General features: G+C 49.6%; 1 protein-coding gene and 1 pseudogene across 1 annotated transcript; both read right to left on the bottom strand.

Moving 5' to 3' along the window:
* Positions 1–2,066: 2,066 nt before the first annotated feature.
* Positions 2,067–4,715, bottom strand: LOC140221629 (uncharacterized; annotated as a pseudogene).
* Positions 4,716–12,967: 8,252 nt separating this feature from the next.
* LOC117851573 (probable UDP-N-acetylglucosamine--peptide N-acetylglucosaminyltransferase SEC) lies at positions 12,968–23,193 on the bottom strand. The gene is made up of 28 exons (XM_034733409.2): positions 22,728–23,193; positions 21,232–21,377; positions 21,041–21,139; positions 20,872–20,922; positions 20,123–20,239; positions 19,990–20,046; positions 19,229–19,348; positions 18,590–18,652; positions 18,417–18,495; positions 18,032–18,141; positions 17,894–17,947; positions 17,753–17,820; positions 17,545–17,647; positions 17,194–17,396; positions 17,000–17,096; positions 16,508–16,579; positions 16,331–16,407; positions 16,131–16,247; positions 15,964–16,048; positions 15,713–15,880; positions 14,843–14,953; positions 14,671–14,757; positions 14,464–14,591; positions 14,196–14,278; positions 13,970–14,075; positions 13,730–13,876; positions 13,529–13,649; positions 12,968–13,414 (listed from the first exon to the last, which is right to left on the bottom strand). Exons 1-28 carry the CDS (start codon positions 22,981–22,983, stop codon positions 13,301–13,303), a joined length of 3,039 nt encoding a protein of 1,012 aa, XP_034589300.1. The 5' UTR covers positions 22,984–23,193; the 3' UTR covers positions 12,968–13,300.
* Between the last annotated feature and the right edge of the window lie 1,192 nt (positions 23,194–24,385).

Below are 24,385 nucleotides of genomic sequence, written 5' to 3' on the forward strand. Positions count from 1 at the left end.
TCTGGTAAGGACTCCGTGCGCCAACCTTCTTTTTTCGTGTTTCTTGGTCCGCCGCTCTGATGCGGGGCTTTTTTGCGTTTGTAGGGCATCATGACCCGGGTCGTGGACTCGCACCCGCCGGTGCCGGAGGACGCCGAGTGGTGGCTGCAGAACCGTCTCCTTGCTGAGAAGCAAAAGCGCCGCAAGGACAAGGAGACGGTGAAGAAGAAGAAGAGGGCCGCCAAGGAGTTCTAGCGGTGGTGACGAGGACAGGTCGTGTCGGACGACGATGACGACGATGAGGAGGAAGAGGAGGAGGATGACGAGGAGGAGGAGGAGGAGTTCACCCTGTCCCCCCGGTCTGGCGCGCTTGTTATCCGGGAACCGCGCTCCCAAACGGCCGCGGGGGACGAAGCTGGCAGGCCGCCTGCTCGGGACTTGGTCCCGCAAAGCTCCGAGGCCTCGCCCCGGGGGTCGGCGCGGAGCGCCCCCCGGGGGTCGACTGGGCCGACCCCCGTCCCTCCGCCTACGGTTCAGGAGCAGAGGAGCGGCGGCAAGCGGCCGTTGCCGGATGCCCCGGGGTCGACGTCCGGCTCGGAGGAGAAACGCCCGCGCCGCCCTTGCGCTGGAGGAGTGTAAGTGAAGTTTCTTCGCGAGTCTCGTTTCTTTCCAGGCCTTGAGTTTGTTTTCGCTGATGTTGTTTGCTGCTTTGCAGCACCACCCCTCGAGGCCTCGTCCCGCAGCTGGCGCCCAAGAAGGCGCTGCGGGTGTTGTCCGCCCCTGCGGGGCCGACCGCGGCCCCGCCCGCGGTGAGCTGCGAGGTCCCTGGTGAGGTCGCGGGTCCCACCGCGGCGGTGGACCCCGCGGCGGTGACCGGTGGAGTGGTGCCGCCGCCAGACACGGGAGAGGGCGCAGACCTCGCTCCGCCTTCCGCTTCTTCGGCCAACCCCACGGTGCAAAGTATCGCTCCCGGGGGCCCTGAGGCCAGGGAGGTGATCGACCTCGACGCCGACGAGGCGGAGGGAACGGCGGCGGTGGAGACGGGGACGGATGTCCCAGCGGCCGCGACGGGGACGGCGGCGGCGACGGAGGAAGGAGAGCCTGCCCCCGCGGCCACGGCGGGATGGCGGCAGCAGGGGAGGCTGGGACGCCCGCCCCGGCGGCTGCAACGGAGGAGGCGGTGGCGACGGAGACGGGGACTTCCGCCCGGGGAGCCACGGCGGAGGTGGCACCGGCGGCGGAGGCGGAGGTGCCTGCTCCGGAGGCCCCGACAGGGGCGGAGACGCCTGCCTCGGCGGTCGCGACGGAGGGGAAGGCGGCCACGGGGACACTCGCTCCGGCACCCGCGTCGGAGGCGCTGGCGCCGACGGGCGGGCCTGCGGCGGCCTCGATGGGGGCAGGGGCGCGTGCGCCGGGACCGTCGGTGAGCCCATTGGCTTCCGGGATGGTGGTGCCCGTTTTGACGGCGGCGTCGAGGTCGGCTCCCGCCTCTGCCTCGGCCACTCCCGTTCCCAAGGCGTGGAGAGGGTCCGTCCTGCATTGGTCGTCTCGTGACAACCCGTAGAGGCCCCTCTTCATGTTGGATGACGCCATGGAATGGGGCAAGTGGCAGGAGATGCAGGGCGGCCTCGCTAACGTCCGCGCGGCTCTGTCCTCGGCGTTGGGGGAGTTGGACGGCGTCGTCCTCCCCGGTGGCCAGGTACGGTACCTTCTCCGTTGATGGTTGTTTCCTTTCCGTTGCTTTACCCCTGATGGCGTATTGTTTTGCAGGCTCTCCAAGAATGCAGTCGGGGGAAATCCGATTTTCTCCGGCTAGAGCAGGGGCTCTGGGAGCGCTTCAACTTGGAGAGGCAGCGGACCGGGGAGCTGACCATGCAAGTTGCCGCCGCCCAGCAGGTCATCGACGATCTGCAGAGACACGAGCAAGTGGCGCAGGAGGATGCGCGGCAGGCGGAGGCCAAGTTCCAAGCCGTCGTCGATAAGCTTCTGACAAACTAAGATTTTCGGCTAAGGCTCGCCTCGACCGCGAGGAGCTCCAGGCCGCTGCTGCTGAGAGGGCCCGCCTTGATGCCGAGGAGCTCGCGCGGCTAAGGGGAGAGCTTGATGCCCTTCAGCAAACCGTCGAGCACGTCCGGCGCGAGCGGCAAAAGGCCTAGCAGGAGCGGGACTTCGAGGCGGCCCGGAAGGATGAGGCCGAGAAGGTGGCGGCCGAGCTTGGCGCGGAGGTCGGCCAGCTCCAAGCGCAAGTGCAGAGGCCCCAGACCGCTGTGGCCCAGGGGGTCGACCGGGAGCGTGAGCTGAAGGCCCGGTCCGAGGGTAAGACTTCTTTTCGTTTCTTTGTCTCTATGATGTTGCGGTGGTTTCTGATTTGGTGGGTCCTTCCGGGTGATCCTTGCAGACGAAATCGCCCGGCTGAGGGAGGTGCTTGACGCGGAGCGCGCTGAGCACGGCAACATGCGGGATGCGGTCCGCGTCGTCTGCGACAGCCTCAGCGTGGTCCAGGGGAGGGGACGAGCTCGCTGACGGCTCGTGTCCTCAGGACGTACCACCGGGCCCACGAGATTGCCGTGGAAGCGCTCCACACCGGCGTGAGGCGAGCCTTCGGGGTCTTCGGCTCCCACTACTCCAGCATCAACTTCGCCAGGATGAGCGGGGTATGCCGCTGCCTACTCCGAGGCCGAGCTGGACGAGATCGACTTGTCGGTGCTCAACCCGGCGGAGGCCTTGGCGAGGCTCCTCGAGGATGAGGCCGTCCCGCCCGAAGATCCCCGGACGAGTTAGCTGTATCGGGCTGGCGCCCAAGATGTAAATACATTAGTGAAAGACTTGCTTTTTGTGATGGCCATAGGGGACTTTTCTATAACTTGTCGTAAAAAAGTTTCCGATCCTGTTTCTTGTTTTTTAGACTTGGAAAGTTTAGAGCGCGTTGTCGGGCGTGTCAGTAAGCATTGATGAGCGAAGGGATATGCGGCCCTGAAGCGGAGCCAGGGTCGGATATCCCTGAGTTTGACGTGGAACTTGAATGGAACCATCTCAAAATTCTTTTTTCCGTAAAAATTTTTAAATTTACAGAAATGTCCATGTACAGAACTTGGAAATGAAATCTAGGGGTAGAAACGCCTTAGTTGTTCTATGTTCCAAGCATTGCTGAAGATCTGTCTGTCAGGGGTCGCCAGCTTGTAGGTGCCTGGCCGCAGTACCTGCGCGACGATGAAGGGACCTTCCCACGGAGGGGTTAGCTTGTGCCGACCCCTGTTATCCTGGACGAGACGGAGCACCAGGTCGCCGACGTTGAAGGCTCGGCCTTGCACCTTGCAGCTGTGGTAGCTACGTAAGGCCTGCTGGTACTTGGCCGAGTGCAGCAGGGCCACATCGCGTGCCTCATCGAGCTGATCTTGTGCGTCTTCGAGCGATGCCTGGTTCCCTTGTTCGTTGTATGCCTTGACCCTCGGCGATCCGTACTCCAGGTCGGTGGGTAGGATGGCCTCGGACCCGTAGACCATGAAGAATGGGGTGAAGCCTGTCGCCCGACTGGCGGTTGTCCTCAGACTCCAAAGGACTGCAGGGAGCTCCGCGACCCACCGTTCGCCAAACTTTTTGAGGCGGTCGAAGATCCGTGGCTTCAGACCCTGGAGTATCATGCCGTTGGCTCGTTCGACCTGCCCATTCGTGCAGGGATGTGCCACGGCCGACCAGTCCACTCGGATGTGGTGGTCGTCGCAGAACTGGAGAAACTTCTTTCCGGTGAACTACGTGTCGTTGTCCGTGATGATGGAGTTGGGAATTCCGAAGCGATGGATGATGTCGGTGAAGAATTGTACCGCCTGCTCGGACTTGATTTGCGCGACCGGTCGTGCTTCGATCCACTTGGAGAACTTGTCAACGGCGACAAGCAGGTGGGTGAAGCCCCCAGGCGCTTTCTTGAAGGGCCCAACGAGATCCAGCCCCCAGACCGCGAAGGGCCACGTGATGGGGATGGTCTGGAGTGCCTGCGCGGGCAGATGGGTTTGGCGCGTGAAGAACTGGCACCCTTCGCAGGTGCGGACCACGTGGGTGGCGTCGGTGACTGCTGTCGGCTAGTAGAAACCTTGCCGGAAGGTGTTGCCAACGAGGGTTCTTGGCGCGGCGTGATGGTCGCAGGCTCCGGCATGGATGTCTTGAATTAGTGCCTTTCCCTACTCGATCGGGATGCAGCGCTGGAGGATGCCGGTGTGGCTTCTCTTGTAGAGCTCTTGGTCGATAATGACGAAGGATTTGGCGCGACGCGCAATCCTACGTGCCTATGTTTTGTTCGCTGGGAGCGTGTCGCGGACGAGGTAGTCGAGGTACGGGGCTCTCCAATCGGGCGGGGGGTCAGCCCCCGCCGCGGGGTCTGCAGCGATTTCCATGACCGCGGGGTCGGAGGGGTCGGCTTCCGAGTCTGAGACAGGTGAAGCGGTGCCGACCCTTTCAGGGCCAGCGCCCGAGCCCGGGACAGGTGGCGCGTTGCCGACCTCTCCTGGGTCGGGGCCCGAGTCCGGAGCCGGTGGCGCGTCGCCGACCCTCTCCGGTTCTTGGCAACGGATTGAGGGCTTGAACTGGTCGCTGACGAAGACACCGTCGGGTACGAGCTTTCGGCCGGACGCTGCTTTTGCCAGCTCATCGGCTGCCTCGTTGAAACGCCTTGCGACGTGGTTGAGCTCTAGCCCGTCAAACTTGTCTTCAAGCTTGCGAACTTCGTTGCAGTAGGCTGCCATCTTGGGGTCGTGGCAGCTCCACTCCTTCATGACTTGTTCAACGACTAGCTGAGAGTCGCCCCGGACGTCTAACCGACGGATGCCCAGCTCGATGGCGATGCGAAGCCCGTTGAGGAGGGCCTCGTAATTGGCGACATTATTGGACACAGGAAAGTGGAGGCGGATCATGTACCTGATGCGCACGCCTAGAGGAGAGACGAAGACGAGGCCCGCTCCAGCGCGGGCCCTCATCAACGATCCGTCGAAGTACATTGTCAAGTACTCCTGCTTCTCCGGCGCCGATGGTGTCTGGATCTCCGTCCACTCCGCTACAAAATCGGCGAGTACCTAGGACTTGATGGCAGTGCGGGGGGCATAGGTGATGCCCTGGTCCATGAGCTCGAGCGCCCACTTCGCGATCCGTCCCGTGGCGTCCTGGTTCCGGATCACTTCGCCGAGTGGGAACGACAAAACAACCGTTACCGGGTGGGAGGTCAAGTAGTGGCGCAGCTTCCTCTTCGTGATGAGGACGGCGTAGATGAGCTTCTGGATCTGCGGGTAGCGCGCCTTGGACTCGGACAAGACTTCGCTGATGAAATACACCAGGCGCTGCACCTTGAGGGCATGTCCCTCCTCTTCTCATTCCACCACGAGGGTCGAGCTAACCACCTGGGTGGTCGCTGCGATGTAGAGCAGGAGGGGCTCGCCATAGGTCGGCGGGACTAGGATTGAGGCCTTCGTCAGGAGGTCCTTGAGCTGGTCAAGTGCCTCCTGGGCCTTGACGGTCCATTCGAAGCGGTCAGTCTTCTTTAGGAGTCGATAGAGAGGGAGCCCCCGTTCGCCAAGGCGCGAGATGAAGCGGCTCAGAGCCGCCAAGCATCCCGTAACGTGTTGGACTCCTTCTATATTTCGGATCAGCCCCATGTCACTGATGGCCGCTATCTTCTCCGGATTGGCTTCGATGCCGTGCACGGAGACGATAAAACCTAGCAGCATGCCTCTCGGAACCCCGAAAATGCATTTTTTGGGATTGAGCTTAATACGCTTGTCCCTCAACCTTTCGAAGGCTAGTTCGAGGTTGGGGACGAGCTGGTCGCCCTTTCTGGATTTGACTACGATGTCGTCGACGTAAGCCTCAACAGTTCACCCGATGAGGTCCCCGAAACACTTCAGCATGCATTGCTAGAACGTAGCCCCCGCGTTTTTGAGGTCGAATGGCATCTTAACGTAGCAGTAGGGGCCGAAGAGGGTGATGAAAGAGGTAGCGAGCTGGTCGGACTCTTTCATCGCGATCTGATGGTAGCCGGAATACGCGTCAAGGAAGCTAAGGGTTTCGCACCCGGCGGTTGAGTCAACTATCTGATCTATGTGTGGCAAAGGAAAACGGGTCCTTTGGGCACGCCTTGTTGAGACCGGTATAATCAACACACATCCTCCATTTCCCATTCTTTTTTCGTAATAGAACAGGATTAGCTAGCCACTCAGGGTGGTACACTTCCTTGATGAATCCGGCTGCAAGAAGCTTCTGGAGCTCCTCGCCGATGGCCTTGCGCCTCTCCTCATCGAAGCGGCGCAGACCTTGCTTTACAGGCTTGGAGCCAGCCTTGATGTTCAAGGAGTGCTCGGCGACTTCTCTCGGAATGCCGGGCATGTCCGAGGGCTTCCACGCGAAAACGTCGCTGTTCGCGCGGAGGAAGTCGACGAACGCGCTTTCCTATTTAGGAGATAGGGTAGCGCCAATCCGCACGGTCCTGCCATCGGAGCTGCTGGGGTCGAGAAGGACCTCCTTGACGCCTTCGGTGGCCTCGAAGGAGGTGGCCGACTGCTTGGAGTCGGGCTGGTCCTCGGCGCCCTCCGCGAGCTGGACCGCCAAATCTTCTGTGAAGGTAATGGCCGCAACGTACTCGCAGCATTCTACATCGCACTCGTACACCTTTTGGAAAGACGTGTCGACGATGATGACCCCGTTGGGCCCCGGCAGCTTGAGCTTGAGGTAGGTGTAGTTGGGGATGGCCATGAACATGGCGTAGCACGGCCGCCCCAAGATGGCATGGTAGGTTCCACGGAATCCTACCACCTCGAAGGTAAGGACCTCCTTCCTGTAGTTGGAAGGGGTCCCAAAAGTGACGGGCAAGTCGATCTGCCCGAGAGGCATTGCCTATTTCCCCGGCACGACGCCGTGGAATGGTGCCTTGCTAGGGCAGAGGCGGGAGCAATCAATCCCCATGGCATCGAGGGTCTCGGCGTAGAGGATGTTGAGGCTGTTGCCTCCGTCCATGAGCACCTTGGTGAGGCGCGTCGTGCCGACGATGGGGTCAACGATGAGAGGGTAGCGTCCCAGCTGCAGGACGCGTCCCGGGTGGTCGGACCGGTCAAAGGTGATGGCGGATCCCGACCAGTCGAGGAAGGCCGGTGTTGCAGGCTCGGCCGCGTAGACTTCGCGGCGCTCCAGCTTCTGACGGTGCTTGGAGTCGTACGTTGCCGAGCCGCCAAAGATCATGAAGCAGCCGTCCACCTTGGGGAAGTCGTCCTCCTTCTCTTCGTCGTCCTTCTTCTCCTCGTCGGGCTTCCGTCACCTTTCACCGGGTTGCCTACGAAGTACCTCTTCATGAGGTTGCAGTCCTTGTAGGCGTGCTTCACAGGGAACTCGTGGTTCGGGCATGGTCCCTCGAGCAGCTTGTCGAAGAAGCCAGGGGTGCCCTCTGGGGGCGGCTGTCCTCGCTTGCGCTCAACAGTAGCCACGAGGGGAGCCTCGCGCCGCTGCTTGCTCTTCTTCTTCTGCTGGCGGTTGGAGGTGCCCTCATCAGCATCCTCCTCCCGCTTTGCCTTGCCCTTGGAGCGGTCGAAGATTGCTCCAACGGCCTCTTCACCTGAGGCATAACTGGTGGCAATATTGAGAAGCTCCTCTGTGGTCCGCGGGCCTCGGCGCCCTAGCTCGTGGACGAGGGGCCGGCAGGAAGTTCCTGCCAGGAAAGCCCATATGACATTGGCGTCCGCGACGTTGGAGAGCTCGGTGCGCTTCCTGGAGAAGCGTCGGATGTAGTCCCGAAGGGACTCGTCTGATCCCTGGCGGCAGCTCCGGAGGTCCCAGGAGTTGCCGGGGCGCGTGTACGTGCCCTGGAAGTTTCCCACGAAAATCTCCTTCAGGTCGTTCCAGCTGCGGATCCGACCTGAAGGGATATGTTCCAGCCAGGCTCGCGCCGAGTCGGCCAGAAAGAGTGGAAGGTTGCGGATGATGAACAGGTCGTCGTCCGCCCCACCGGCCTCACATGCAAGCCGGTAGTCGCTGAGCCATACCCCGGGGTTCGTCTCCCCCGAGTATTTGGACACATTTACTGGTTGCCTGAAGCGCGGCGGAAACGGCGCGTTCAGGATGCGCGCGGAGAAGGCCCAGGGCCCCGCCGGGTCAGGGCTCGGGCTGCGGTCTTCTTCGCTGCCGTAGCGCCCGCCGCGGTGGACGTGGTAGCCGCAATCTACCCCCTCCTCCCTGTCTGCGCGGGAGCGCCTCCGCGCGTCCAGGGTGTCGCGGGCGTCGCGGACAGGGCCGACGCGTCGGTGAACGGACCGAGCCCCGCCTCCTGCGGGCGGTGGTGTCCATCGAGCGGGCGCGGCCTGGTTTTCCCTAGGAGGGGGCTAGTGAACACACTTCCCCCACCTCTCCAGGGGTGCATCGGGCGCTGCCCTGCTAGCGTTTTGCCCGCGTCGCCGGGACGCGGAGCTTTCCGCCTGCTGGACGGCGGCGCACTCGAGCAGGTTGCGCACCTCCTGGTGCGCCTGACGCTCCTCGGGCGTCGCCGGCTCAGGGAGTCGTCAGAGTAGGGCTGCCGCAGCGGCGATGTTCTGGCTGGCGCGAGCGAAGAGCTGAGGGCGTTCTTCGTCCGCGCAGATGCGCTGCTGGACGTCGCGCACCTGTTGTCGTGCCCTGCCTTCGTTGCGGGGGCGCTCGACCTCTTGGCGGGACGCCGCGTGCGCCTCCGGCTGCCGGGGTTGCACCGGGGCCTTGCCAAGGGCTCCAGTCGTAGCCGCGGCGCGCGGTGGGGGAGTCCTCTGCCTCCCTTCGGCGCCGTCGTCATTGGATCCCTCGGAGGGGTGGTGGCTCCTGTTGTCGGAGCCATTGTCGGAGCCACGCCTACGAGCTCGTTGCTCGTGGGCGACATGGTTGTGGACCGCGCCAGGAGGCGACCGTAGGTTGCCGTGGCATTGCGCAGCCTGAAGAGCCGCCCCCCTGAGGGAGGCCCTCCGGCGCGCGCCTGGCCGCTCGCCGCTATCCCGGCGGCGGAGCCGGGGATGGTGGGGCGAGCGGGCAAGACGAGGAGAGGGATCAGCTCGATCCCCTCCCTGGTGGCGAGGAAGTCCAGACTCCCGAAGCGGATCAGGGAGCCCGGAGCAAAGCTGGCGTCGTGGCTGGCCATCTGAAGCCGGAGATGTACGCGCAAAGGCCCCTACCTGGCGCGCCAACTATCGTTGTCAAGATTAGCGGGTCAAGACTTAGACTAGTAAATTTCTTTTATGCGCGTGAGGCTTCGAATGGTGGCATGAGAGACACGGGGTTTAGACTGGTTCGGGCAAAGGAACGCCCTACGTCCAGTATCGGGAGCTGCTCGTGTTGCCCACGCGGGGTTCTGTAGTAGGGGTTACAGAAGTGCGAGAGAGGGAGCTGATCCCAGGTCTCTTGGGTGTGCACTGATGCTCTAAGTGGGTGTGAGTGTGTTCTGTTCGCTTGAGAGTCCCCTTGTCTCAGGCCCCCGATTCTCCTTTTATAGCGCAAGGGAGCCATCGGGGTTACAGGTGAGACCGGGTGTCAGGGGGAGTAAGAGAGACAAACAAGGGGGAGTCCAGCTAAATTTTATGATCAGAAGTGTTAGGAAATCAATACCAGAAGAAATCTAAGGGTGTGTTTGGTTACAGGGATGGAATGGGATGGGATGGGACGATCCCATTTGTACCAATGTTTGGTTGGAAGACACGCGGGATGAGTTCGTCCCTCGTAGGGAATATTCTGCCCAGATGCGGGATGACCTCGTCCGCCCAAATCGAGCAGATGGGCTTATCCCCGATCGACGCTGTCGTCATCCATCTAACGCGCATGAGTGTGTGACGCGCATGAGGAGCAGGAGAGTCGCCAGCTAGGGAGCTCGACCTAGGGGAGGGGCGGATAGCGCTGGCGAGCCCGCGGTCACGACGGCCGGTCGGGGAGCCCGACCCGGGGGGGACCACCGCCAAGCCGGTGGGCTGCGACCATAGCCTCCACGTGCGGGAGCTCGATCCCGGGAGGTGACGCCACCGAGCTAGTGGGCCACGGCTATGCCCTCCGCATGCGGGAGCTCGATCCCAGGGGGGGCGCCGCCGAGCTAGCGGGCCATGGCCTCTGCACGGGGGAGCTCGACCAGGGGGGGGAGGGGCGCCGGCAAGCCCGCGGGCCGCGGCCATGGCTTCCGCGCGACTGCTCCACGCCTGGCTTGAAGGCACGAACGTGGAGAGGCAGAAGAGAAGATGGGGGCGACATACGGCAGGCGCCGGGGGAAGAAGGATAAGGCCCGTGAGGGAAGAAAAAAAAAGAAAAATATTGAATAGAGAATGACAAGTGGGGTCTACTTTTTAGATGACAGGTAGGTCCATTTACTATGGCTAACGGTGTTAAAATCGTCATCCATCCCATTCCCTCGATCCCTTGTACCAAACAAAGAACTAGGACGGACTCGTCCCTCTCAACCAAACATAAAATAGGATCGTCCCATCTAAAAAACGGGGACGGGATGATCCCATCCCACCTTGTCTTCAAGCCAAACGCACCGTAAATAGCAAAGTTGATTGATTGATCACCCATATAAAATTAAAATGATCTTATATTTATGTCACCTAGCCCGTGCGGAGCACAGTTGATCGACTAGTTAGTACAATTATAAACTAAAGGTGCGTACAATGTCCTGACAATTATGATGGTAATGGTTTTCATCCTAGTTTGGGTCTCAGACTTGGAATGGAGCTCACATTTTTAGATTTATTCCAAGAAGGGATAGTGCGCGCGCACGCGTACGTGTTTGCGCTCACTGGTGAAAGCATGTGCCCACATTGTCATGAGGTTAAGGCATCAATTTTGTTCTAGAGCACATTCACGTGGTTGTGAAGATGTGAGGGTGGTGTATTTTAACTCTAAAATGGAAATTAAAAAAAGATCTATATCGCACTCCAAGAAGTTGGCATAGCCTCTAGCCTGGTGGTTAGAGCATTATCCAGCAGGTTCAGATTCGACTCCTTACAGGAGTGAATTAAACAGATTTGGAATAAAAAAATACTAAAAATAGTTTGGAGCTTTCCCTTCCGATTTCAGTGAAAAAAGAATATGTATCAATGCAAATCTATGTATCGTCTATCGTGTGAAGACATCACGTTACAGCTGCCCGATGGAAGATGAAAAAACAGCTTGCACAGCGTAAGATTGTGTCATCAAATAGCTATGTATCAAGGCAAATCTATGTATCGTGTGAAGACGTCACGTTACAGCTGGCCGATGGAAGATGAAAAACTTGAACCATTTTGCTCCTGTAGCATATAGATGGTGTTGTTGAGGCTTAAAATAATTTGTGAATTGTCCAAATGCTTAAATATCAAGGATGGATGGTTTGGTGAGGGCCATCTCTTGGTCCTCATGGCATTTCATTTTCCCTCACGTGCAGTGATTAATCGACCTGCCGGTTCCAAACCATCATGGTAATCGAATCAAAATTGAGGACACAAAAATTATATCGCGCCCCTAAGCGGTTTTATGCAGGTAGTGATTGGGATCTTCCCTTCTTTCTCCAGTAGAGATTTGGCAATTTTTTCTGCAGGGGATTAGACCCTTCTTTGAATTGGAACACATGAACATAATCCCCTTTCATTCTTAAAAAACGAACGACCCCCTAAAAGTTCAAGTCTCATCATATTGATGCTTATTGCCTTCATTTGTTCGTGAAACAAAGTGACAGTCTATCAAGTTTATAATATGGGGCTATTGCGTTCTTACCCCTACTTTGAACTCCAATTGAGATTTTACTCTCGTTTTTTTTACTTTGTGATTTTGTCCCTACTTTTTGAAAATGAAGACCGAGTTTACCCCTGCTCCGTGAACAGCACGTAACGGTGTTAAATGAGCTGAAAACGGTGTTAAATGAGCTGAAAAAAGACAAGTTTGCTCTTGCGAATATCCCCTATTTTTCAAGAACTTTTGATTTTTGCCCCTATTTCACTACATATGTTATGCTAATGAAATCATATAAGCGCATATACAAGTCCACGATCAAAACCAAGTTAACAAGATATTAATATATTACTAGCTTATTATTTGCAAAACCACGAAAAAATATCAATCCAAATCCACTTAACAGTTCATCGGCATATGGTTCGAAAATGGGCCCTACTAGTTAGACGTTTGCTCTTGTCAGTCCAGCAAATCCTTATCCCTTCGTTGCTCATGTTCATCTCTTCTCTCCATCCCGTTGACCCTCTTCTTTCTTTCTCCCGTGATCCCCTCGCTCTCTTGAATTCGGCAAGGCCCTGCGTGTTGGCGGCTCGACGGCCAGCGCACGGTGCAAGAGAGCAGCTCGGTGGCCGACGAGCGGCGCTGTGCAGCAAGTGTGCAACGGTCATTGCACGGGGAGGGGAAGATATGGCGGCGGGGTGGATCTGAGCTGCGGCGCCGACGCCCCAAGAGATCCCACCCGTACGCGTTTGGCCACCCGCTGCTCTCGGGAATCGCCGCCGCCACCGCCTAGGGTTTGGAGTCAAGGCACGGGAGAGAAGGTGTAGGAGAAGGGTATTTGTGTATTTTCACCATATTATGAAGGGTTTTTCTATTTATTTTAATTTATTTATTCTGATAAGAATAGGGGTAAAGAAATAAAAATAGGAGTAAAATCACAAAGTGAACAAAAGCATGAGTAAAATCATAGAGTGAACAAAAATGGAGGCAAAATTGTGCAAAATCACGATTGGGGTTATGAATAAGGGCAAGAACGCAATATTTGGATTCACATAGAGCCCACCTGCTCAGCTCACAAGGTGCTGCATGCACTGCAGACAGCTCATATTGCTCGAGTTACAAAGTCAGTTGTTAATTCACTGAACAAAAATTGTAACCTGCTCCCATATATCTAGATCCATAATAATATATATGAACCTGGAAAAGCCAAAACGATAGATGCATAATAATATCTAGATGCATAATAATATATGAACCTAAAAAAGCCAAAACGAATTATAATTTGGAACGGAGGGAGTAAAAGATTTCACAATGATGGAGTAAAAGATTTCACAATGATTTCCTTGATGATTATACTGTTTTATCATATTGCAACCGCAACATAGACCTGGAGTAATACTCCGTACAAGTTACAACTCGGGAGTTTGGACCAATAACACCTCGTTACTAATAAATAGACTTTGGTAACAATAGTGATAACAATACAGACTACCCCTACAATCTTCTGGTAGTGTACATAGGTTAGCCTCCACAGAGGTGATGTGCACGGCAGGACAGGCGGCGTCTAACAAGCACCTGGAGCGGTCACATACTAGTATGCTAACTCTCGCCTTATTTACACAGCCGGGCTAGTAATGCAATTTCGTTAGCGGTCAAACGGGAACGCGCTGTTGTCCTCTTCCACCTTAAATGGCTCTGGGTGGCGGCCAGAGCAATACAGGTTCCACATCTTGTAGTAAGCCCTTTCAAGGTTGCGCACCTGGGACAGTTTGCATGTAGTACGGTCAAAATTCAAAACTTAACACCAAGATGACAAATGTTCAGGGATTGTACAGGAGAATTTGACAAATGTTACATTGTTCAGAGAACTTACCCATCGCGCTGTATCAAATAATGGGCAGGTCATTCGAACTTCCTTCAGTTTACTAGTCAGTGCTTGAAGCTTTGCCGGATTTAGCGCAAGCTCAACTGCTCTTTCCTCATACTCCTTCATGCTAGTAAAACCAAGAAGTAAAAAAAGTAAGCCTTTGCAAGATTTCATTACGATCTATGAATTGGTACTGTCCATATTTACCTGCTAACAATCATCTCTTCCCCAAGCCCGGTAGCTACACAGAGGGAACCAGCTACTCTGGTTGCCATCTTCTCTAGCGGAAGGGTGATCATTGGTAAACCAGCCCACAGTATGTCGGTGCCAGTGGTGTGCGCATTACAGAGGGGTCTGATCCAGAAATATCACAAGGGACAGAGAATGCATATTAGTTTTATGGTTTTGAGCTTATGGTTTAAAACGAATTGTAGGCATAGAACATACGTGTCCAGGAAAAGGTCTGCCAGTTGACTGCGTCGTATATGCTCATTTTTCATGGCAACATCTGTGAATATGATTTGATCTGGTCTTACTCCTCTAGCAGCAGCATCTGTATAGGAGGAGGGGAGGTTTTTTTGGCATTGCAGATGTTAAACAAACTGCCTTCATTTGAAGCTTTTGTTTACAAGGTAGAATTAACACACGAAAAGCTTTTGTTTAGGGTACTTACGTGATCTTACTCTAGTTTCACCAGCTGCTGGGAATCTTAGAAGCCATAATGCGCTGTTGGGAACACGTTTGAGAATATTGCACCTTAAGAATGAGTAGAGAGCTGAAGATTAGTAATATCCCAGATAAAGACTAGCCCAACAAACAGAAAAAGAAAAACTAAATGATCACTCTAATTCATCATAGCACCATTGGGAAATCAGAAAAAGAAAATTAGATGCATCAAACTTGCAGTACATATAAGGAACATGTAGATAGTTGACAGTTACCATGTATCAAATATTTCTGGATCCATCTTATAAAGCTGATTGAAGCATGCAAAAATAAATTTATCCTCAGGTAATCCATAATCAGATCTTTTATGTGGACATACGGGGGTGAGACAGTCTTGATTTTTCTGGTACAACAACACATTTAGTAATCATAGATCATATCAACGAAAAGGGGAAAACAGAACATGAAGCATGAAGACAAACCTGCTTGTAGTCATTGACAAAATAGCAATGAGGCAAATGGACGAGCTTTTCTGAATATATATGTGCATAGCAACTTGGAGAAACAAACTGCAGAACAATTATAGCAAACCACCTTCAATATAAATCGATCAGCCAATCAACTATTAGACTAGAACCTTAGATGCTATCATACCTCATCAGTGACCAGGTAGTCTATGTATGCAGCACCTGTTGTGCCAGGGAACCCCATGTATGAAACTTGGATAGGAGCTGGTTGCAATGCAAAAATTTCATTCCTGGCTCCCTGTTTCAATCAAGTACATGTTCAGAAGGTGAACAGCAATGCAAGGACACCAAAAAATAGTGTAAGGCTGGGCGCGGACAAACAATATAGCGAACTGCCTGCTGTGTTCAAAAATTACTACAGCCCTGTTTGGCACAGCTCCAGCTCTGAGATCCATGAATCTGCAGTTTGTAGACTAAATTTAAAGTGTTTTAAATGTTTATATTTAGTCTAAACTATAAACTAAACGATTCAGTTAAATGCTCTTGGCATACCTCAAGCTCCAGATCCACGATTTCTTGGAGCTACATATATGATATACCCAGCTCCAAGAAATCTGAGCTGCTCTGCCAAACAGGGCCTATACAATCACATTTAAGTCCTGACTTGAGAATATTCCATAGCAAGGTTGTCTAGGGGAATGTACATTTCTGTCCTGTCTTCAGATTGATTCCATAGCAAGGTTTTCTAAGGGAATGTGCATCCATATCACCACTTGAGAGGCATTTCATCTATACCACCAGGCTAGTCAATGACATGGGGTCGGGTTCTACATCTCATGGACACAGGGTGATGGTATAGATGGAAAGTGCACACTAAAGTGGTGGTATGGATGAAACTATTCCTTGGAATAAATGATTGCATAAAGAACCACACTATACATTCAGCACAAGAAAAGCAAGAACCAGACATTCGAAGATACTGAACATGAGAAACAATAACAGACAGATATGTAAAAGTAACAGCAATATTTGCTGAATGGATAGCATGATTTATTACCTTTGTGTAGCCATTAAGATTTATCAATATCTGTATCTTGTCTTGATTGATAAGTCTGGCGATCATATCAGAGTTCATGGCAGAGACATCAACAAAATGCTCTGCCTCAGACTGAATACGCTGCCTCCATTCAGTACCATCATTTTGACTCAGTGCATAGCAAAAGACCTGTTGTTCCATTAGTGAGTCAGAGATAGAGAACCTTGCAACATAACCAATGTAAAAAAAACAGTGAATGGAAATGAAATTACCTCGATATTTTCACGATCATGCATTCCAAATACTGACCCCATGAGATGGGAGAGGGGATGATTTCCAAAATCACTACTCACATATCTGTAATATGGGAAGCCCGGTTACTTTTTCTGTTGCATTAACCTTTCGGATTCAATTCACACAAGAATCTTTTTGTACGTACCCCACCCTGAGTCGGCAGTGTTTACCCTCCGCTTTTACAGGAACAGGTGGTGGATGCACAAAAGACGGCAGCCCAAAACGAGAAGCAATCAAGGAACAATGAGCTGCATATTTACGGCTGCCAAGAAAAAGGGTGACATTAAGAAAACAAGAGAGAATATTTTAATTAATGCTAAAGAACAGAATGTGATACAACGATACCTTATTTCCAATGCAAGCATCGGATCGATAGGATAGGCAATGGCATGGAAAGGTTGCACACTTGGAAGTACTGACATCTGTAGGAAGCAAAGACAAAAAAAATAATCTAAGTTGGACAGGAAAGGGTTACCCCATTTTCAAAAATGGAATTTCATTCGATTTTACAAAAGCGCTAACCTTTATTTGCCTTCTTATAATTTCTTCAACGTCACGAAACATGGCATCCCTGTTTTCCCAGTCACAGACACACTGCAGTGGTCCAAAAGAAAATGTTACACATTAGTAGCGCTCCTTGAAAAGGTCCATTGTTTAAAATCACTGGCCCAAAAGCTCAGGACCATAACGGCAAGAATGCTGAGAAAGCTGTAACACAAATCCAAATATCCAATGTAAGAAAACATCAAGTTTATCCCAACGGAAGCTTTGTAGATCGATATAATAAGCAACTAAACCTACATCGGTGATTTCTATCAAATGTGACTAGTTAACTCGCAGCTGAGTTATTTGTCTGTCCTGCTGTATTAGTTTGCTCATTAGAGACAAAATAAAAATTATCAATATGTTGTAACATATCTTTTTTTTTCCCCTGGAAGTTACAGGTTATATACAGTCTTATTTGAATTTTAATTTCATAAATTCACTAATGAGTACAGAACAGTTGCAATTAACCTGTAAGGTATGAAGAAGATTGCAGGTTGCCTCTGGAAAATCAGGACGCAGCTGGAGAGCCTGTTTGTAGCTAACTATAGCTGTCTCTACGTTCCCACTGCAGAAAGGTTATATTTAACAATACAAACAAAAAATAATGCCAGAAATTAAATGCAATACATTAATACTGCATAGGCTTGAGATCTGTAGAATACCTATCCTTGTAAGCTGAGGCCAAGTTGGCATGGGCTTCAGCCATGTTTGGTCTGATCCTTGCAGCATGGATATAATCCTGAATTGCTTCATTGACTCTACCAATCTCCTTGAATGTATTCCCTCTATTAACTAGTGCATCAGCTGCTGCAGGATCTATACGAAGAACTTCAGTGTAACATGTGATAGCATCAGCATAGTTTCCCTGGTGCATATACGAAATAGCAAAATCAGGGATAAAAACACCAGGAATGGGTGTGGATGTTCAAGAAACTATTTAATTTGAACAGAAAGGAAAAAAAGATGTCCTACAAGTAAAATATGATTAAGCATGATGAACGAAAGAAAGCCACCTGTTGCTTGTATATCACAGCCAAATTGTTAAGTGGGGAAGATAATCCAGATGTCACAGATATAGCTGCTTTGTAAAATGATGCAGCAGCGCTTATCAGGTTCCTGCAGTGTATTTTTGTCATCGTGAGCTTATGACCATCTCTTTGTGGTCATAGAAAATGTTATTTCCTTCTATATTTAAAAAATATGCAGGTATAAGAATCTCACCACTCCATATATATGTTTCCTAGGTTTGTCAGGGCTTGCGGGTGGTTTGCTTGCAATGCAAGGCACGACTGCATAAATAAAACTAGATTACAATCAGAGCTACATGAAACAAGAAGTAAAACTGATAGCAGGAAAACATACTCGGTAGCAGTTGATTGCTTCTTCCACTCGACCAGCATCTTTAAGTGCATTGCCCTGCAAAGGCAAAACCTGTCACCTAATTTTTTTGAATTTATACATACAGTACTGTTGACAAAATGAGGACCACCAGTGACTAACCATGTTGTTGTACGCTTCGACAAACTGTGGATCGCAGACTATAGCTTGATTGTAACAACGAATTGCCATATCAAGCTGGCCTTGCTCATAGTAGATAGTAGCAAGATTACCTGCACGAAAATGTTTCCCCTACCTTTGTATTACGAGGTATACTAAGGCTCTACTTTGAAGGTAAAGAAAGGACCATTCTCTTGTAAGCTTGTTCGCATCTCACCCGAGATGAATATCTAAATGAATGAACTCAAAGGGTAATCTTTAATCAGTATTTATTTTTATTTTTGTGCCAAAAGTTCAGTATCTTTTTTTTAGAAATGATAAGATACCCTGATACAGAGAGAAGAAAACCAGGGTTTGACAAAATACTAATATAAGAATTATATCTCACCATAAGCCATAGCATAGTCAGGGCGTGCCTGCAATGCACGTTGATAACACATAATGGCATCTTGAGGCATTCCCAAAGCCTGGACGACCAAGAAAAATATTAGATCTAGTTTTCCTCCTAGAACAAAGTTATCACTGCAAGCAGGATATTTTTGTCACAGACGATAAACTTACCTTATAAACATTCCCCTGGTTAAGATATGCATCAGCGAAGGATGGCTTAAGTTTAACAGCTTCCTGAAATTTTAAGAAAAGTAAAGACGTCAACATTCCCCATCAACTTGACAAGTGGGACGCTCAAAACAAGGAAAGGCTTTACCATTCACTCTGATATCATATTACGCAGGCACTATAGGACAATATGTGTGTTAATCTCAAATGAGAGAATGATAAAAGCACTATATGAGAATTTGGGAGCATATAGGTAATAAGTGAATAAGGATATGCTAAGCATGTAATCAGTCCGATTGTTCAAGTTTAAATTCCATTTATTACAACGAGAAAACAATTTATTTCTATACATTTGGAATGCACGGAAGATAAGGTACATCACCATGAATTTAAATACAAAAAAAGAAAAGAAAATCTCTACGATAAAGCATGACAATAAAAGCAGCGGAACAACAATTTAGCGCAAAATATTTGGCAAAACATTTGCCAGAAACCACCGTTGTGCCAGTACAAATGCATGAAGCAACTTTCATGCACAAAAAAAAATCAACTTAGGACCTAGCGGACCTAAAAAAGTGTGAAATCAAGCATAATTGATATCAACTAGTGCATTGGTCAAATGAATACAGTTGTTGCATTTACCTTGTAATACATTAAAGCTTTGTCTAGGTCTCCTGCCTCCATAAACAAACCAGCAAGATTTGACCATGCAATTGCAAAGTGAGGATCTATGCGTAGTGCCTCGATGTAGCAACTATATGCCTGCAATTACAATCAATATGTCAAAACACAAAAGATATCAGTCTACACCAGGGGCGCTAAGTGCTCAAGCGAACAAATAACAAAATCGACATAATCTTTATGTTCAGCATCATCCTCATATCAATGTACAAGATCTCAAAGCACAGTTTAAATTGGCAGATTTCACAAAACGCACTAAATTGACTAAACCATCACAAACAACATATTTATGACCTTGTTTAAAAAAAGTGATCTTTACATTGTATAGCAGTTGTATAGCAGAACTGCAAGTTTAAAGTCATATATCAAAGAACTCCATATTTCATGCCCCTTTATGACAGAAATACAGATTTTGTGAACTCTGATATCCAAGTCCAAAGGCTTGATGTATGCCACAGAATGCGGATTTTGACTTTGGACATCGGTAACTGAGTTTGTAAATCCGTAGTTCTATAATAGTTTGGTGAAATTATATGGCTTTGTGAAATCTACTTCAGAATGCAATTAGCCAGTTAACAAGAAAATGTAGAACCTATGGAACAGATAAGAGGATATGCATGCACGCCAGATGACCAAAAAACAATTATCGGTACAAAAGCAGAATTTGAATGAGTATGAAACAGTGACAGGTACAAAAGCCAAAAAATGGTTAAGTTGCTCACCTCTTGAATGAAACCTTGAGCTTTCATCAGATTTCCAAGATTACTGTGTGCATCAACCTAAGTCAGCACAAAATGGCATCAGTTCACAAATAAGTAGATATACTAACAATTTCACATGAACAAATGTACATACCAATCTAGGGTTTATGGCAAGTGCTTGTCTACAGCATTGAGCTGCTTCATTCAATCTCCCCTTCCGTGTATATGCGCTAGCAAGATTTGACCATGCATCACAGAAGTTTGACCGCAGCTAAAAGATCCATAGGAAGACAACAAATGAGGACCATGTATTTGATAAGAGCAGAAGTCAGAGAAGTGGCAATAAATTAATTCGCAGACAACTCAGTAAAATGATTGATTATGTCACAAGTACGAGGCATCAGTAAGAGAAAAACAAAATATCAACAGCACACAAGGCACGGGTGCAAGGAGAACGACAGCGCGGCGCTGGGGCGGATGGAGCAGAGGAGGCAAAGGTAAAGCATTGGGCAATGCTAAAAGCTTGAAAGTTTCGGAAGATGAGTACCTTGCAGCGACTCAAAATTTCATACCTGCACACAATGTCAATCTCCATCGCTGGGAAAGACACCTAGTTGCGCTAATACCATCAAAAACTACCTAGATATGGCTAACTAGGCTTGTCTAGAACCCTCAAGACAGCCAGACTGCCAGACCATTTAAATCAATGTTCAGCCTCTAAACTAGGTGGTTTACCACCATCTAGCACGTGGCGTCTAGTTACCACCTAGTCATCCTTGATGACCATATAGGCAGACACATCCAGAAGAAATAAATTACTCAAAACAATGAAAACAACTGAAATCAAAAGAAAGTAAAAAGTAACATGCAAACAAGGAAAATATAATAAGAATAAAGGCAAACCTGAATGGCAGTAAGGTAGTAACGAATTGCAAGATCAATATCGCCTTTCTCCTACACATAGAAAATCCATCGACCTCAGAATTGGCAAATACAGGCTTCTCAAAAAAGATGCATGTATATAGAGTAGAGTAGGCAATAAATGATGTTTGCCAAACTCTCACTAAACTACCTTCCAAGCATTCGCCATATTGCCGTAGCACTCCGCGAAGTGTGGATCTATGGCAAGAGCCTCCTCATTTTTTGCAATGCACATGTCATAATTACGGATCTGCAACAAAAAAGGAATTCAAGCATGTCAGAAAATGTAGGGTAGAGAAAGCTAACACCCATGCTTGGAAAAACATGAAACGAATTAGTCACCTGATAGTAGATAGCTCCTAGGAGGAGGAGGTTATCAGTTCGACGTGGGTTCTTCTCATAAACAACATTGCCATGCTCTAAGGCCTCTCTGTACTTCCCTGTCCTGTAGTTCTGATGAGCAAGTGCCAAATGCCTCTCTTCATCAGCTACACAATTCAAGTAACCAATAAAAAGTTTCATTAGGCGTACAATCAACATACATTATAAACATAGTGAAAATGACACTGAGCAGGCTTGAAATGATGATTTTGTTTCATGTGAACAAAACAAGATAATTCACGTTCATGTTCATGTTTCCCTCCCACTAAGTTCCAGATAAAGAATATCAGTTGTAAATCTATTTCATGCATACTTTACTTCGAATAAAAGTTACTCCTGCTAGCACAATGCAGCACGCCACGCTGGACCTAAAGGCAATTTCAAGGATCAGTCCATTATTTATGGAATTCATGAGACGTGAGTTCCCATGTGACTTACAGGTGAAGCAAGCATGAGCTTTGAACAAACATGAACCGCCAAAGTCACTCTTTCAAACATTTGAGCACTAAAGTATACCATTTGGCAATCAGAATTGGTATTCCCAAGCAAGCTGGGGTGAGCTTCAGTTGAAAAATTCAAGAGAGTGAAATGCACAATGTTAGCTGCCAGTACCGAACTCATTCATCCCATGCTACAGACGAATGATGCTTCTTGGTTTCTTGCTAGTTGCTAATGTATGCTACCCCTAACATAAACCTAAAGTAACTGGTAAATGCCACAAACTTGTGCAGTTCTCCTCCATAATATGATGTTTTTGGCTGAATTTTATCAGGGCAGCAACTAATTGTTCAGAGATCAACACGCAGTTGACAAAATCATCAATCTCCTCACTAAACCCAGGAGATAAAGATATCGGCTCTGTTGACTGATTGGAATGGCAAAATAGCCTCAACAGTTGGTCATCACCCACAAAGTAATCAAATTCTATTGCTTGCATTTTGTTAGATTTACACAAGCTGTTTTGATACAAGTATGTTTCTGGAAGAAAAAAGCACGACATCAATTTCCCAGAAAGCTATGCTGCTAATGCAAGGCACCTCCAAATTTGCAATTTCTAAAGATAGACCGACGCTAAAGGTGTGAACCCCATACAGATATAGACTACAAGAAACTAAGATAGCCTATACTATTTTTCTAGAACCTTTTGTGCCCACTTCTCCCAGTTGAGAGTCGAAGCAGTCCCACGATCACACCTCCAAGTTGCAATTCTTAATTTGAATAGACCGAAAAGTTATATATATTCCTCCACCTACTAAAAAAGAAGAACAAAACAACACCATCGAATCTCCGCAGAGGCACCAACAAAGTAGTATCCGTTTCTCCAAATCTAATACACCAAACAAGGGAGCGAGAAGGGGGAACCGGTAGATCTTAGAACACAAGCTCGAATTCCCACAAACACGGACGGTCACAACACAATCTAGGGAGGGGAAAAAAACGCTTGCAGCTAGAGTCACCTCCTGCGAGCTGGCCGGGCTTGGGCTTGGACTCGGGCTGGGCCGCCCTGTCGTCGAGCGGCGCGGGCGGCAGCAGGAACGAGGCGGGCGACGGGGCATTCCTCGCGGGATCCTCCAGCTCCCCGCGGCCCAGGAACCCTAGCCAGTCTCCTCCGCCGCCGCCGCCGCCGAGCACCGCCGGCTGCGGGGCGTGGTGGCGCGCGTCGCCGCCGCCGGCGACGGCGCCGCCGTGCTGCTGCTGCTGCAGCGAGAGCATCTCCGCCCTTGCGGCGGGGAAGGAGAAGCCTCCCTGGCGCGGGCGCCGGCCGGAGGGCCCAGATCGCCGGGCGGATCGACCCCTCGCCGCGCGAGAGGAGGCGGGGAGAAGGGTGCTTGGAGGCTTCGAGAAGAGGGGAGAGAGAGAAGGGGGACCGTATCGGGACTCGGAACTTCGGAGACGCAGGATGCTGCGGCCTGCGGGAGGAGAGAGAGAGATAGGTGGAGAGGGCTTCGGCGAATTTTATATGAGGAGAGAGACTGCGATGGCACAGTAAAAAACAAGGGTGGCGAAAGGGGAGCAGTCAATTTCGATAGATTTCCTTTTTCCGTTGCCGTGCCATGCAGCCGAGCTTTGCAAGCCTATTTTTTCACCCAAGGATTCGTGGATTTATATGTTTGGTTCCGTTTTCGTGGTATTTTTAGTATTTCTATCTGCTCCTCGTACATGCCCTCTTGGGAAGCTCAGCTTCTCGAAGCTTTCTTCAAAAGAGTATTAGTGTCTAAGTACAATTAGCCAGGCCCTTTGAACAAAGGAAAATCATAGAATCATGAAAAGTTACAACTCTATAGGAAAATTTCCTATGTAGTAGCTCTTAAAAAAAGATTGCATCATATAAAAATTCATTAGAATTTGTATGGGACGCAGTCCATAGGAATTTTGAAGAACAATTGACATGAGATTGCTACTCATGTAAAGTTTACTTTGTACCTCTCTCTTCGAATCTTGCATTTTTCTTGTATTGCAACCAAATGCTACTTTTTAAAAAAATTTCATGCATTTTGAATTCGTGTAGGGAATTTGTGTTTTTCTTATTTCTACAATTTTTAGAATCACATGTTTCAAAGGGATCTTTAGGATTTTCTAACATATATTTATAGGGTGTTTGGTCTTATAGGTACTCGTGATTCCACAGTACGTGGAATGATCTATTGTGATTAGTATGTGGAATGATCCATTGTGATGCATAACGAGCTTGTTTGGTTTTGATCCTGGAAAAGCTGCTTGTGCCAAGCAGCGCATCATGACCTTTAATCTATTTGGTTCTAAGATTTTAAGGGTCCTTAAGCAAACTGAAACTATGAGCCTTTAATCTATTTTTTTCATATATAAACTACAAAATATATTTATAAAATAAAAAATAAGATATTAGTACTGATAATATGTACTAACACCTAAATTGCGAAGAAAAATAAACATTAGAATTAGAAGTTTGAAATCTAAAAAATCTACTCACTCCGTTCCAAATTATAAGTCATTCTAACTTTTTTGGAGAGTCAAATCAGTTTATGTTTGACCAAAATTATAGAGAGGATCACAAAAGTTTATGGTACCGAATGAATATATTATGAAAATATATTTAATGAAGAAACTAATGGTACTTATTTGATATCATGAATGT

This window comes from Setaria viridis, chromosome 1, assembly GCF_005286985.2.
Source record: "Setaria viridis chromosome 1, Setaria_viridis_v4.0, whole genome shotgun sequence".
In the NCBI taxonomy this organism is placed as follows: domain Eukaryota; kingdom Viridiplantae; phylum Streptophyta; class Magnoliopsida; order Poales; family Poaceae; genus Setaria; species Setaria viridis.